The following is a 15,818-nucleotide window of genomic DNA, read 5'->3' on the forward strand; positions in this document are numbered from 1 at the left end:
CCCCCAAAGCCAGCAGGGCAGCCGCCCTCTGATCCAGGGCTGGTGCGAGCTGGCAGCGTTGGGGGTCACCTTCAGAGCCTGTGCCATTTAAGGAACAGGTGCACAGGCCGGTTGGTAGCTGATCCTGTCACGGCCTCTGCCGCTGACTCGCAGGAAGAGGCAGGGCACCGTGTCACAGCACTGCCATCAGCGCATCGCCCACCGACCACCTGACGAGCCGGGAGCCACCTGCTCTTTGAGGCCACCCGACGGCCAAGCACACGTGAGAAACGGCTGGCAGACATGGGAGACACACGGACCTCTCGAAGTGACCCTTTTAACCAGCTCTGCAAGTAAAATATTAACCAGTGGGCTTCCCTGGTGGCGCAGTGGTTGAGAGTCCGCCTGCCGATGCAAGGGACACGGGTTCGTGCCCCGGTCCGGGAAGATCCCACATGCCGCGGAGCGGCTGGGCCCGTGAGCCATGGCCGCTGAGCCTGCGCGTCTGGAGCCTGCGCTCTGCAACAGGAGAGGCCACAACAGTGAGGGGCCCGCGTACAGCAAAAAACAAACAAAAACATTAACCGGTAAAACGGGGTGAAGAATGAAGTGACTGCAGACTTGCTAAATAGGTATTGTTTATTAAGGCTTGTATTCTCCTAGAGGAAGTTATCCGATGTCGTCTGTGACTCCGTACAGGCAATAACAGTTCAGAGAAAGTGACATGTTCTAAATACAAGTCTAGATAAAACGGCTTAAACTGTAACTCGGAGGGCCTGGCGAGTACAGCTTTCAGAGAGCACCTGCGCTCCGCACGGGAGCCTCTGCCCGGCTCGTGTGCGGGGCGCCAGGCAGGCGTGCACACCGCTTTCATGCTCGAACTCCCGTGGTGAGTGCTTCGGAGGCCCCTCGTCCCACAAGACACGACAGCAAATTCAGTTTCTAAAAGGTTTTCTGTTTGTTTGCTTTTTTGTACCCATTCAACAGGAAAAAAACTAGACACGCACGCTGAAATTTACAATCGGTGGCATCACCCATCACACCGTCTGGACTACCAGATCCCAGGTTTAAAGCTTAGCATTATTGGCATAAAAACGTGAAACGGCATTAGGACTCTCCAGTGAAGAAAAGGGGGAGCGAACGGCCTGCACACAACGAGGAAGGCCTCCGCACGCGGGCCTGTGGTCACCGCCTGAGTAAGAGCAGAGCAGCCGCCGGGCGCGCACGGCTGTGCAAGACCCGTGTTCCCAGGAAACAGCAGGTTCACCAAACTGGGGAGACTGGAATTTATCCTTCTGTCCAGTAGAAGTCAAACGGGCAGATCAGCATTCAGACGACAGGTAACAGACGAAATGGCAAAGCGGCTGACGAGGCGGTCATCAGCCTGTGACTTCGGCATATCCTGAAGGGAAGCCCTTGAACAGAACACGCTAAATGCCGGGCGACGCACGGGTTCTTACGCGCGCTATTAAAGCGAAAGGGGTGAGAGACAAGAGGTCTCACGTAAAGATATTAAATGACCGTGAACATGAGAACATAATTTTCACCAATAATAATAATAATAAATCTTTGGGATGGATTAGGTTTTTGTTTTTAAGCATACTTATATTTCACGTTAGGTCAGTGTGACTGATAAGCTGACGAAAACATAGTCCTTTATTGGTGAGTTCTACAATACTGTAATACATACAAAAAATACAAACAAATGCAGATCATCTGGGCAAAAATAAACTACAAAGAACGTAAAGATGCGAGCAGTCGAGCCCTGCGCGAGGCCGGCCAGAGCCGACGCCAAGAGACAGCACCGAGCACACACTCTCCAACCGCGCCAGCCCCACGTCTGACGGTACAGAACCTGCTTCGTCCTCACTGCTTGTTTCGATTCTGCCGCTCCTGTAAAAAGAGAAAAGAAGCTTAACACAGTGAGCGAACGTGCCGCGCAGACAAATTCCCTCCAGGTCGAGGTGCTGTGGCCAGATCTGGACCCGGCTCCCTGCAGGGGCCACCGCCCAAGACAGTTCCAAGCTTCGGGGTCCTGGCCACACGGAATGGGCGCCTGATAACCGCCTGACGTGGTGGCCACCTGCGCAGGGAAGACTCCCCTGGCCAGTTTATTTCCTCCCACCAAGCGGACCACCTTTCCCAAAGTGTGTGACAAGCCTGTGACCCGCAGCTCAGTCCCTCCCCACGGCTGCCTGCCTGCCGGAAGCCATCTAGGCCTCTACTTACGATTCAGCTGAGACATGGAACAGTCCCCCTCCTCCTGCCCCCCTCAAGCAGGATGAAGCTGGTAATGGACACTGTCGGACAGGGGTTGGTCGATGACGCAACGCCCAAACATTTGGGATCACTACACGTGTAATGTACAACACAAGCAAAACCCTCTCTTTTGCTAGAAACGGACCGCGTGTGTCTTCAGGTTCATAAGACGCTGACTCCCCCACATCCTCTGTGCCGTCACCAGGGCAGGGCACCTGCGGTGCTTTTCAAACCGTCTCACGGTCCTGAAAAGCCCCAGAGCATGTGGGTGAGCCGGGCTGGGTGGGTGGATGGCCGCAGCTCCAAGAATTAACACTGCCTCCCCACCCTGAACTCTGAACCGGAAGGATCAGGAGCTCCGTGTTCTGCATCCTCCGAGGAAGACCACAGCTACCGCCCCTCCTGGAGAGCAGCGCAAGCCTCTCTTTGGAGTTCAAAGTGGCTGCGGCTGGAGTGGTGCCGACAAGCGTGGGCACCTCCCAAAGCTCCGACTCCCTTCAACCATTACAAGGACCACCACCCCCGAGACTGTGAACAGCCTCTTCTCACAGCAAACCCAACAGAGACGGCGCACTCCTAACCCTGTCTGCCCGGTTTTCCACTGAGTTGCGTGCCTGTGCAGAGCTGACCCCGGACCGTGGCCAGTCCGGTCGTATGAGGGACTCTTCAGCTTGACTCTGTCACTTAAAACCTGCACTATTTTAAGCGCCCTAAGGAGTGGCTGTTTCTACATTTAAAACCCAGAGGCTTGCAGGGCTGGGTCTGACCCAGCTGCCACAAGACTTGGTGCTTCCCTAAGGAGCCAGCTGGCTTTCAGATGGACGGCTGAGATGCAGGACAGCCAGCACTCCTGCAGAAGAGCAAGTACATCTTACCTTTCAACACAACGTGTTTCTAAGCGTCATGATCATTTCAAAGCAATGGAGTCAAACTCCAGCTGATCAACAAAAGGACTTCTTGAGAGTCTCCAGGGAGGCCTTCTTGGTGGCAGTGGCCTCGCCAGCAAGCTCAGGGTTTTCAGGGAGCTGCTCCCAACCTCATCTCAGTACCCGTCCTTCTTAAGGACACACCCAACTCCTGCACGGAAAGCAGTGCCAGCTGCCGACTCCAGAACGAGCCCTGAAGACAAGCGTCCTGGTGGAAGTTTCTGGGGCAACGTTGAGACCCACCCCCACTCCTCTACAGTCCAGCGAGCTCGAGAGAGGCCACCAGGACAGCAAGAGGTCGGGCTTCCAGAACATGGATTAATGGAACGCTGACCCCTGTGGACAAAGGCTTTCAGCCCAGCTGGCCCGCGCACCTTTCCTCGCAGGCGCTCACCTGCTTCTGGAGCATTCGCTGCCCCAGGGGGAGGGAGGAGCAGCCCGGGGAAGCCTCACAGCGAAGCCCAGCGGCAGAGGACACTGGGCGGCAGAGGACAGCGGGCCGAGCCCGCTGCAGTAACACCTGGAAGCCTCGGGCCCTGAGGGTCTGAGGGAGGGCTGCTCCTTCCTCCGCCCATTCCTGACGCGCCAGCTCCATCACGAGGCAAGTTCTAGGTCACCAGCACCTTCAAACACCCACCAGGGCGGGGCACAAGTTTACCCCTCAGCTCATCACAACCAGCAGAACCCAGGGCCACAGCACCTAAGACGCCACACACGCAGAGCCGGCGCCCAGTCACCAGGGACGTCAAGTCTCGTGAGCATGATCTCCGTCCTGTCCCTGCAAATCCAGCAATTTGGTGTTTCATTTTATACCCAATTTCGCAGTAACTGGAAATAAGCCCTTCTCCTTTCCGCCCAAGAGTGAGAGTGGGACCAACCTGCTTTCAAAGTTTTGCAAACTGTGAGCTGTTAGTTTTGTACAACTTTAAAACCGCTACCAGCACTGTGTTCTCTGTACACCCCATTTACAAGCCTTTCTGCCGGAAAACACTCAGGACACTGAACTTCCCAGATGGGTAACGCTTTTTTTTTTTTGTAATACAGAGGACTGAACAGGGGTTGAAAACCCACCTATTATCAACTGACATTTCACGAAAGAAAGAACATTTTAACACCAAAACAGCAGGAAGAATCTCAGGACGAACTCTCTTGAACGAAGTGGCTTTGCCAAGTGTGTCACAATGTCCTTATTTTTCCCATTTCTGGGCCAACTGACAGGCCTCTGAGCCCTGATCTCCTACAGAGCAGACTCATTCCGTGGGCTGTCACAGGAGGTTGGGACCCACTCAGAGACCCACCCAAGGGTTTTCGCTGTGACTCTAGACGCACACATTTCAGTTATGAACTGCCTGCATTCCAACCTCCCCCTCCCCTGCCCTTCTACTCTCTAGACGAGCAAACTCAGGTTTCCAAAAACTGCAGGATATTGGGTTTTCGAGAGAGGAGCAAGCAGCGAGCCCTAGACCAGAGCGTCCCTGCTGCCGAGGGCAACGCCCAGCGAGGCCCTCGGTGGGGTATCTGCCCCAGCAGCCCCGCCTGTCCGCCCCAGGGCCACAGAACAGTATTTCTAAGTGTTCCTGGCTGGACAGAGACTAGGAAGCACTGTTCTAGAAAACATCATAATTCAAAGAGAAAAGGAGCAAGTTACCCGCAGGTCCTTTACAAGAGTGTGTGCACCAGTGTTTCTTAACAACTGGAAAAGGACCCCAGGTTCCGGGGTGGTGACCACTCAGACGTCCCCCGCCCCTGCCAGCGACCCACCGCACCCCCGGGACCCACACTCACCTTGCGCACCACCTCCTCCTCCTCCTGGCGCTTCTCGTAGTGCGAGAAGTCGTCGAAGATGGAGGTGCTGTGCTTGTACGAGGCGATGATCTTCAGCACTTGCTTCGCCTTCTCCAGGGGCACCTCCTGGGTGTCACGGGAGTTGGTGACCGGCTTGTTGTCATTGTTCTCCAGCCGGATGTGCCGGAGCTGGTTGTTGGGCACGTCCTTGACGAAGATCCACTTCACGTCGAACTTGCCCTTCCACTTGTCCTGGGACCAGACCCCGGCGCTGGTGCCGTAGTCCACGGGTGACTTCATCTCAGCCACCCCGCAGAAGTGGCCGCTGCCATTGACGCTGAAGAGCAGGTAGACGGGCCCCTTGCTGCCGAGGGCGCGGAAGGCGCTGTCCAGGCGCCGGTTGCCGTGCTCCGTGCTGCACCAGAGGGAGTACTTGATGGAGCGGTGCACGTCATCCTCTGAGTAGCTCTTGATGATGAACACGCGGCCGCTCTTCAGGTTCCAGTCAAACTCCTTGGGGTTGTAGCTGTGGGCGGCTTTCAGTTTTTCTAGGACGGGGTGGGACTCCGGGCTCGGGGTGGCGCTGGGCTGGGCGCTCCCGGGAGAGTTACTGTCGCCGCTGGTCCCCCCGCTCTGCCCGAACGCCGTGCTTCTGTTGCGAGGGGCGACCCAGCGGGTCTGGGGCGGCTGCTGGGGGCCCGGATGCTGTGGTGGGGCCGGAGGGGGAGGCTGGGTGGGAAGGGGCTGCACGGCTGGCTGGGGCTGGGGGGCCGCCTGGGGGGCCGGCTGGGGCTGCGGAGCCGGGGCCTTGGGCACGGGCCCCTTGTTGTCCCAGGTGCCAATGTCCATGTTATGCTTTATGGGCGGAGGGGGCAGCGCGCCCCCGACGGCGGGCCCGCTCTTCGCCTTCATCTTCGGCTGCAGTTTGGCGGGCTTGCTGGCAATGGCCGCCCACGAGGTCGGCTTCGACACCGGCATGGTCACGTTCGTCCCGCCGCTGCCGGAAAGGATGCCCGTCATCGCCACGCTGCTGACGACCGATCCCACCGTCTTGACTGCAGAGGTGGTGACATCCCCGATCTTCAGGCCCACCATGCCCTGCTCCAGGCTATTCATTCCAGGGGCCTTGTTGAGGGTGTCGCTGTGAAAGCCTGTCTGTCCGTCCACGATCGTGCCGCCCAGGGAGCTCGGCGGGTAGGTGTAGCTGTTCCCATAAGCTGAACTCTGAGCCTGCTGCCCCTGAGACCCACTCGCCCCCCAGGCCGAGAAGGCGGGGTTTTCGGGGAAAAAATTAAACCTGTGCTGATAGATGTTGTTCCCCAGGCCCCCAGGCTGCCCGAAAACAGCATCGTGCACAAAATGCTGGTCTCCGTTACTGAGCTGTCCGTAGGTGGTGAGGTATGGGATTGGAGGATCCCCTCCGGTAGACCACGGCGCTTCATTGAGGGAGTAGGGAAATCCGATGGATGGTGGGTAATAGCTGGACAGGTAGGGGTCGGCCATGGAGGGGTAACTGTTACTCTGCGGAAACAAGCACGTGATGAGTTAGACGTGTCCCGACCCGGAGGAGGCGCTGCCACGTCAAGCACGCCTACTTCAGCGCAGGCTGGTGGGGAACGGGCCTGTGCAGCACCGGCTCCCCTCCCAGCGCGCCCAGCCAGGACAGAGAGGGCGACGCCCAGACGACCCAGGGGCCACTCCAAACAAAAGGGTCACTTGCAACTGATCTGGATTCAAGTTAGGTGAAGCAATCCTCTCAGCAACCCCTCCACTGCACCTTGAAGAGTGGCCCACTTCAAGGCACTCAGCCTGAGGAACAGGTCTCTGTCCCACTGGCAATAATGCTTACGCAGGACACTGACAGCACGGACAGCACAGCGCCAAGTGAGCAAGCTTTAAGGAGGCAGCAGCCACGAGCTCAGGGCTACAGGCGTACTGATGACCCACCTGGATGACCCCCAGGACTCCCGCCCCGCCCCTACCCCTGAGCCCAAAGGGGTCTGGCCCCCTCAGTCCCCACCGTTTCCTGGGGCTCTCAGAGGGGAGCTGGCTACGGCGGGGAGACCCTTACTGAAAATGTGCCTCCGTGTGATGGCCGGAACCCCTGGGAGGAGTTTAAGTAGCTGCAGGGCCTCCCCTTGGGGGGGGGGGCGGGGTTCAAGAAAGCTGCCCAGGGCTGGGTTTAGACCTGGGGTCAGCAGTTCTGGGAAGACGTCTCCTTGGAGAGAGACTCACCCAGGGGTCCTGGTCAGAACTGGGCCCGAGAGCGGAAAGGCTGTGAAGGAAAGCAAGAGCGGGGGCAAACATGTCTGGTCCGATTTCTGCATAGTTCTCCCAAGTAACCAGAAAGTTCTACAAGCAGAGCGGCGGCTAGAGCCCTCCTCCCCGACCCCGCACCTGTCATCCAGTCAGAGGACCCGCTGCCCTGGCCGGCAGAGGGTGGCTGGTGTCCCAGGTGACTGGAGGAGGCTCTGCTTCACTGGAATGAGAACAGGGAGTAGCTCTCCGGAGCCCCCAGAAGTCCCGTGGAGGACAGGCCAGTTCCTCGGCACATCCCGGCCCAGCACGGGATGTGCTGACCCAGGCACCCTCCGCTGGTCCCCCCTGGCACCTCCTCCCCCCTGCCCCATCGTAGGATTCCTGGGGCTTCGGGAATCACGCCTCCTTCCTGCTGGCTGCTCCACTTGACGGCAGACTATTCCAGAAGCACTTTTAAAATGGAGTAATACCTATTTGCCTGTTAACACGAATCCTTGAGATTCTCAGGGGGTAGAAAAAGCCAGACAAGTGGCCGTCATCAGTGCTCTGAATGCAGGGGAGCCGCCTGAGCCACTGCCCTTGAAAGGATCTCAGTGACTCTGGCCCCCGCATTGTGGCCCCCCAGCCCCGCCTCCCTGCTTGCCTCCACCCACCCTGTGCCCGCAGGAGGGGCTGCTCTGAGGAGAGTCAGTCCCTGGGAGGCCAGGGTGGCGGACTTGCCCTGTGAGGTGGGGCAGCCCCAGGGGTGGAAGCCTCCAGCCTCTGACCTCGGCGCCCACTGGTGCCTCAACAGCACAATGGGGACAAGCCTTCTGAAGAGAGGCCAGCACTCTCCTCCCCCATCAGCTGGGCACCCACCTCGGCAGTGGCGGGGCCACATCAACGCGGCCTCCCTCGCACACAAGGAATGCACTCGGGAGAAGAGAGGACCCAAGGGCTGCGTGGCATCCACACCACACAGCCACGCATCCAACCGGAGCCACAGGAGCACGGCCACGGAACACTGAGCCCACGGGGCCAGCACCTCCCTTCTGACCCACGCTTCAGCCTTAAGCACAACAGGACTTCCCTTAAAACGTGAGACCACAAGCACTGTGTTAACCACGGCACGTCCCTCAAGTCCACCCCAACCTCACTATTAATGGAGAAGCCCAACACCCTGGTCACACAGACCCCATCGTGCAGATGGGCAGTTCTCAGCCACCTCCAGCCAGGACTGTCCAGGGAAAGAGGAGGTGAGCCAGCCGGCACCCCCGAATCCTTCACCCAGCCACAGGCAGGACCAAGGCGGAGGCAGCCCTGGGAGGACTCCACCCTCTCCTCCCACAACGTGTCAATGCAGGCAGGTCACTACGAGGAGAGCACCAGTGAGGCTGCAGCTCTTTACTGGAAAATCGTGAAATAACCTGGACTGCAGCTCTCCCTTGAACACTTAAATTCATACAACAAAAGGAACGAAGACGCCTCACTTCAAGTTCACAGGGTAAGAAGCTGTGGTTTACTAAGCAGATGCCGCGTGCCACCCGCACCGCCATCCCCAGGGCTCCGAGCTGGCCCTGGCCGAGCCCTCCCGACATCGTCTGTCCCCACCAGGCCGCGGGGTGCACGGCAGGCTGCATGCAGTGACCTCCGGTGCTGGGAACTGAATCCATTTTCATCCCCTTACTGGCAGCCCATCTTCTACCACATCTGCTGGGTCTCCTTCCAAACTCCAAGAGTGAAGCAGCGGAGTAACAGGCAAAGCTGCCAGGAACAGCAGGAGAACCCGTGGGGCCTTCCCTGCTGCGGTCCGCATCCCCTGCCCCGCCCCCCGCCACCAGGGCTCGGGCCACTGTCCGCAGTGCTCAGGCTGACTGTCCCAGCCCCGAGTCACAGTGAAACTGAACCGTGCCACTCAGAGAGCTGCAACACAAGGCCGCCAGGGGCACCGCAGGGTTCGGGCACTGCTCGAACTCACACCCAGCCCCTCAGAAGCCCGCCCAGCCGCGGCCTCAGGCTCTTCAGAGCCACGCTCCCCAGCTGGGCTCCTGCGACAGCAAACATGCCATCTACTTAGTTAGCTGTGCAGCCCAGGTAAAGAGGCCCAAGTTCACCTGCCAGGGACGTGGGTGCAGAAACCAAAGGGATGACGACAAATCGCGCCCTTTCTCTTAGTGCATTAATACTTCTGTGCAGAGGCATCGCGGGGCTACTCAAAGGAGCAGCATGGAACCAACTCTTTTAAGGACGACGCAGGTAAAACCGCGCCCCCCCGAAGACCACTTTCACGTGTGACACGTCTAACTGTAGCCTTTGTATAACTTAGGGACTCAAGAAAGGGAGGCTGACAGGTCTCCAAGGCAGAATTAGTCCAGTGACAGTAGAAAAGACACCCCCAAGCGTTGGACTTTCAGGGCGCCTCCTTGTGACCGAGTCAAAAGTGATAAACAAAATGGGCACTCCAAACAAAATAAACTCCAATAGTCGTGACACTTACCCCTAGATGACTTTCTTTGAAAAACCAAACAGTAAAACACGATAAACCCATAAACCTATTCTATAATTAAGTTTTTTGTACTTAAAACAAAACTTAACCAGTTTTATAAAAAACCCTCATGCTCAATGACCAAAACCACCTGCTTGAAAGTTGGAACGTTTGATTCCTGTATCCATTTTTCTGAGAAGTTCTGAAATTACTCAAATGCTTTAAGGTTCACAAACAATAAAGTGACTCAGCCATTACAGTGACCAAGAAGAGGGATTGGAGGGAGAAACGGAAAGTCCAAGGCTTCAGACGCCAAGGCACATGGAACACCTCGTACGCTGAGAAGCATTTACGTGGGGGATGCAGGGGGCTGGAATAAACTATGCAAGAGGGGAGGTACCAAGGGCAATTGTGAAAGCAGTGACAAAGTGACCCAGGGCTGAGAGCAGGCCCCCCACGCCCACAGCTCCTGGGGAAAATCCTGGGGTGCGGCTGGCCGCTCGCTTTTCCTGGACTTCAGGCTGCAGGTCAGGTCAGAGGAGACCATGGCTTCCGACACCCACACAATTTCTGCGCTTGTCTCCCCCCTTGAGGTGCGCGGCTCTGAGCAGCTTCACAGCGGTGAGCAGTGTGTCCCGATGCCACTCGGCGGCACCATCGCCGCGTCTGAAGGACGCCCCCGGCTCCCAGACGCAGCCACTGGCAACCAGTGCCCATGACGAAGTGCTCCCCCTGACCCCCACCCAGGCCCCCGGAGCCACTGTGGAGCAGCAGGAAGGCGCGGGCTGAGCTCCTCCAGGCTCTCTGCACGGCGCAGGCGCTGCGAGAAGGCGTCGGTGCGTCCAGCTTTGTGCCGCTGGGGGAAACGCCCCCAAACCTGACAGAAACACTGGGTGACAGCTGAGCACCATTTCCAAGGAAGGAGCCTTCAGGGTGGCCAGACAGGAGCTTCTTGCCAAGAGAGCAGAGAGGCGTAACTGTCAGCTCGACCACGCAGGACGGACGGCACGTGAGAGACAGTGGACACGAGGTCTCGAAGAGATGCCACACTGACCCTCAAGTGGCGGACACCCCACAGCACTCCGGGCAGCTCTACCCACATCTCATCAGAGGACTCGATCAACAGCACGGCTTAAAGCAACTACAAATGATCAGCCCTAGAACCTGAAACGAGTAAATTTATACAACATTCCTAAAAGGCGAATGCTTCTCAGTACACTTAGAACACAGCTGAATTATTAAAGAGGAAAAACGAAAAAGTTGACTTTTCTCCTTTCTGTCTACGTCAGACGTGACCGGGCACGCTGACAAGGCTGTCGACAACTGAGTGCTTGAGTGGAGACGCAGAATCCCCGGTAACCTCTCCGTCCACACGCTCGGCCTGGCATCTGGCCAGCAGCACCTACACCAAACTCAGAGGCGCTGTCTCCAAAACTCTGAGCAGGAACTTTCTGGGTCCTTGCAGTCTTTCCTTACCTTTCAAAGAAAAAAACAGAGAACGAGAAAGCAGGCCGGCCCTTAGGAGGGCGAAGTCAGGACAAGCCAGCAGCGTCAGAGCCCCACACCCTCGCCCCTGGGCCCCCACCGCCCCCCCGTGCTTCCTCTCCCCCCATCGTGTCCAAACAGCTGACTGAAGTGTAGTTCAAGTCTGCTACGTAAGGATGCTCCGGGGTGCCACTAGGAAGGAAAACACACACCGAGGGCAGGGTCCCCAGGCCTTTCTGAGGGAAGCGCACCCACCCCGAGCGTGGTACAAGTCAGCTAACGGAAAGGCACGCTTTTAAATGCTTTCCAAGTCTTCCGAAGCGCTAAGGCGTCACAAATCAGAACACCAGAGTGTCTCCAACCGGCTACTACAAACCACAGCTGGGTTAAGAAAGGTAAGAAAGCAGCCCAGGGCTGACGGATACGCCCACGACCTCCACCGCGGTGACGGCTCCACAGGTGCGCATGCGTACCAGGGAAAGGCCACATATGAAACCGTCCTCTTTAAACACGGGCAGTTCATCTCACGTCAACACCACCTCAGTAAAGGCTAAGTGGACAGACAGGAAGTGTGCGCTCACTGCTTCCTGCCACACCAACCTCCGCTCCGGCTTCCTCACTAGCAGTCTGGGCTGGATGTCACGGCAGAGGCCACACCTAGAGGCAGTGACAATCTCAAGGGACCCTTGACTGCATCACAGCCCACGTGAAGAAACGAGTGGCGAACACAGGACCAAAGGATCCTGCTGCACACTTGGGTGAGAGGTACCGACCCTCAGTCCACAGCCTGGCTCTGCCACCAGGCACAGCAGAGCCTCTCTGGCCTTCAGGTTCCTCATCCGTACGACGAAAAGGCCGGGAAAACTAGGATCTAAGAGCCCTCCCGTGTTGCACGCTTCCTACACTCTGCAACAATTGGGCATTTCTGGAAGGTCTGTTCTCAATTAAGAGTTTTCTCAATAAATTCACTCCTAGGTGATGTGCTGATTAATCATCTTGCTGACAAGTACACATTTTAACACACAAGATGAAGAGGATGTTTTAAGGCTGTCCACTGATAGCACCAACCCACCACGGTGCCTCCACGCGGCGTCTCCAGCGCGAGCCAGCTGGCACTACTCCCCTGACGTCAGAAAGTCACCTACTCCACTTTTAAAGACATCCTCCTGAGTATCAAAAGCTCCTACCTTATAAAAAAAGATTCCAAGTGAAGCGACCCCCTCCCTTGAATTTCTGGTTAAAATCCACACACAACACCTGCTAGAGCAAATCACGTAAGAGAAATAAGTAAGTCCACTTAACTTCCTGCCATCACCTCTGGCTGAAAGCCCGTCACTGAGCAGCCCCTTGTCCTGCCCAGAGGAGGGGTGGGCCCTCAGGGGGCCCCCTGAACAGGGTCTCTCAGGCTCCTCAGCTGCTGACTTGCCAAGTGCAGCAGGAGGAGAAGAATGGAGAAAAGTTCTAAGACGTTCTACAGAAGGGCAGACTAGCTTCATCCCACAGGGAAGAGGCAGAGCCTGACTTTGCTCTAAAGCAAACATACACTGTGCATTTTAAAAGCGGCAGATCTTTTGCTTAAACCTCAACTCCAACTAGCCCAGTGGTTTTAACCAGGACAGTTTAGCCCCCCAGCAGATGTTTGCTGAGGCGTTTTTGGTTGTTATGCGGAGGGTGGTACGCAAATACTAATGACAGCTCACAGATGAAGGCCAGGGACGCTGCTCAACATCCTACAAGGCCCCCCAAACAGCGAGCGTTTCTGTCCCCAACCCCCTTAGTGCCAAGGCTGAGAAAGCCTGCGACACCTGAGAGAACAGGTGGCTACATCTCACTCAGGTGCCGCCTTGAGCTCTCTGGGCACCATCTAGTCTCACCCTCCCCACAACCCTATCAGGAGCCGCCTCTTCCAACTGTCCTAAGAAGAGGAAGCAAGCACAGAGGGGGCAAGCCATCGAAGAAGCGTCACAGTCAGCAGCGGTGTGAAGAGCCCAAGGCCGCAGTCTCACTCCAGAGTCCTGCTCTAGCTGCTCGAGACCAAACGTCCAATCATCCAGAGCTAAAAACAGTCCCCGGAAAACTTCAGAGAACTCCGCACACCCCCGCTCTGTCTAACGCAGTGCATCACTCACCCACCAGTGCTGAGGCCGACGAGAATCCCGCGTGCCTGCCAGGCGCGTGGGACACCATTTCCTCCAGAGAGAAAACCAGCTTCCCCGCACGCATGCCCCACCTTCAACGTGAAGCTGCTCTTCAATATAAGCCTTTGTCAGCCTCTTCCTTTATTTCTAGTACTTTATAGTCTGCTTCTCTGTTGTTTAGGATAATAAAGTCAGAAATACGCTAATAAAGGTTTATTACAAACCTCAGTCAAAATAAATGTAAAAATGTTAAAAAATAAAAAAACAAACTCACCTGGTTTGACTGTCCAGAAAGGTAGGGCTCAAAGTCATTGTCATGAACTGTATCCTTCTGATGCAAAGAACCATTTTGTACTAGAATGAGAAGTTGCAAAATATTACCTTTGAATTTTTTTAAAGTTCCTTTTAATCACAGAAATTAAAAATAGTCAAGTTTATACCCATCAACTTCTACTATAAATCACTTTTACTTAAAAATGGGCACAGACATTACAAAACTGATACTTACACAACTAATTAGAAAGCTGATACAAAACTTTCAATAACTTAGGTTACGTTTCTGATAAAAATTAATCGTACTTTGGTAGATATTGACAAAATATAGGTGCAGACAAAATACTGCAAGGAACTCGTAACCAGGTTTTGGTAAAGATGATGTGGGCTGAGATCTATGTCTGCCAGACAGAGAACGGTGCTTCCTAAAGCCTGGCTATGTGGGCAGCAAAGCTGGGAAGCTGCAGCTGAGCGACGCTTCTTAACCGGTATCTGGCTGTGCTCTTATTTTCCACTGTCACCACGCTCAGCCAGGAAAAGAAGGGAAAGGTAAATAAGTGCTGGGCCTTCTCCAATCTCAAAACATGATAACCGTATTTGGTTACACCCGAGTAACACACACACTGGTTCAAAACAGTCTTCGGAGTAAACATGAAGCGACACCAGTTCTCCCAAGACGGAGTTTTGGGGGTGGACCCCAAGCCAGAGCATCCCAAGAGGCTCAAAAGACTGGGGTAAGGCGCCAGCGTACAGGGCCAAGGGCCAGCAGCCGCCCCAGGGCCAGCCCCACACCTGGGGCCGCAGACAGGCAGGTCGCTGGGCCCCCGGCCTCCTTCCCTTCCCCCACCCCAATCAACCAGCCTGCCGTGGGAGGGAGAGATGGAGTTACTCTCACCACCGATTTGCTTGCTTCTCCTTGAAAACTCCCTGCTTCCGACCTGTTACGTCTCCCCCAATATCACAGCCTAAGGTTTCGTCTCCCCAAAGAAGAGGGAGAAAAACTCCGCGGTTCTGGCTGCCGCTTCCAAGACCTCTCCTCCCCCAACACGCGCGCCGAGCTCTAGGCGAGCGCCGCCCCCTCCGCTCCCGGCCCGCACCGCCATCCGGACTCCGCTCACCTTTATTATCTTGCCCTTTTGTTCTCTGCTTCGCCGCAGGCCCAGACGCGCGAGCGGACAGCACCAGGGGAGAGGGGAACACAAAATTACCCATGAGAACCCCTCCCGGCGGGCGGCGCGCTCCGGCCCCAAAGGGCCCGCGGTCCCGGGCGACGTCGGCCCAGCCCCGCGACGCCGACCCCGCGACCCCGACCCGGGCCCCGCGACCCCGGCCCCCGCGTTCCCGCTCCGCGAGCGGACCCCGCGACCCCGGCGCCCGGCCCCGCGACCCCGGCCCCACCGCTACCTGGGGGTCCACGCTGGTGGCCGACATGCTTCATGAACAGCCGGCGCGGTGCGGGGCCGGGGCGCCCGCCGGCTCGGGCCTCCCCGCGAGGCCGGGCCTGTCACCCGCGCTCTCGCGGCCCCGGGCCCGCCGCCTCCTCCCCGGGCGCCGTCCGGGCGGCGGCGCCGGTGGCTGGGCGCGCGGGCCGCTCGCGGGCGGGCGCGGGACGAGACGCACTGACGAGGCGCAGACTTCAATGGCGGCAACGGCGGCGGCGGCAGCTGCAGCGGCGGCGACAGCAGCGGCGACTACGGTGGCGGCGGCGGCAGCGAGGACGAGGCTGCGCGACGTCAGCGAACGCGGGGCAGGCCGGGAGGTCGACGAGCCGCCACGCGCCGCGCCTGCGCGTCGCCGCCCGGCGGGATGGATCTCACACCCGGGTCCCAGTCTCGCGCGGCAGGGCGGGGCGAGCCTGGGCAGTCACATGGGCGTGTCCAGTGGCGCCGCGGGGACCGCCCAGCAGGTGTGCATCTGTCGGACCTCGCGCCAGCAGGCGCAGCGGGGGCGATGATGCTGCTGCCGCGTGGCGTGCAGGCGCAGACTGGTGCAGGTTGTGAACCTGGTGGCACCACCGCGCTGGTTCTCCAGATGTGAAGAAACTCGAGCCAGCGAGTGCGGCCACCCACCGAAAGCCACTTATAGCCAGGCTGCAGTCCACTCTACCCCGCAGCTCTCCCCCAAACGCCCCTCCAACAACCCCTGGAGGGGCGCCCAGGCTCTGAGCTTTGCGGTCCTCGGGGCAGCTCCTCCTGGGCTTCTGCAGCCTCTGTCCCCGCGTAGCCTTCGACTCGAGGTTCCCCGAGGGTG

At 57.5% G+C, this 15,818-nt stretch overlaps 1 protein-coding gene across 5 annotated transcripts; it reads right to left on the minus strand.

The window, feature by feature from the left end:
* Positions 1–600: 600 nt before the first annotated feature.
* YTHDF1 (YTH N6-methyladenosine RNA binding protein F1) lies at positions 601–15,285 on the minus strand. Of its 5 annotated transcripts, XM_067708691.1 has the most exons (6): positions 14,973–14,990; positions 14,687–14,711; positions 13,570–13,649; positions 13,291–13,465; positions 4,950–6,470; positions 601–1,872 (listed from the first exon to the last, which is right to left on the minus strand). In XM_067708691.1, the coding sequence occupies exons 4-6, from the start codon at positions 13,378–13,380 to the stop codon at positions 1,846–1,848; spliced, it is 1,638 nt and encodes a 545-aa protein (XP_067564792.1). In that variant the 5' UTR covers positions 13,381–13,465; positions 13,570–13,649; positions 14,687–14,711; positions 14,973–14,990; the 3' UTR covers positions 601–1,845. The 5 variants fall into 5 exon arrangements, with proteins under 5 accessions (XP_067564792.1, XP_067564791.1, XP_067564790.1 ...); XM_067708690.1 differs by lacking the exon at positions 13,291–13,465 and having other exon boundaries at positions 14,973–15,285; XM_067708689.1 differs by lacking the exon at positions 13,291–13,465 and having other exon boundaries at positions 14,687–14,714; positions 14,973–15,285.
* Positions 15,286–15,818: the final 533 nt, after the last annotated feature.

This window comes from Pseudorca crassidens, chromosome 15 (assembly GCF_039906515.1).
Source record: "Pseudorca crassidens isolate mPseCra1 chromosome 15, mPseCra1.hap1, whole genome shotgun sequence".
NCBI lineage: Eukaryota > Metazoa > Chordata > Mammalia > Artiodactyla > Delphinidae > Pseudorca > Pseudorca crassidens.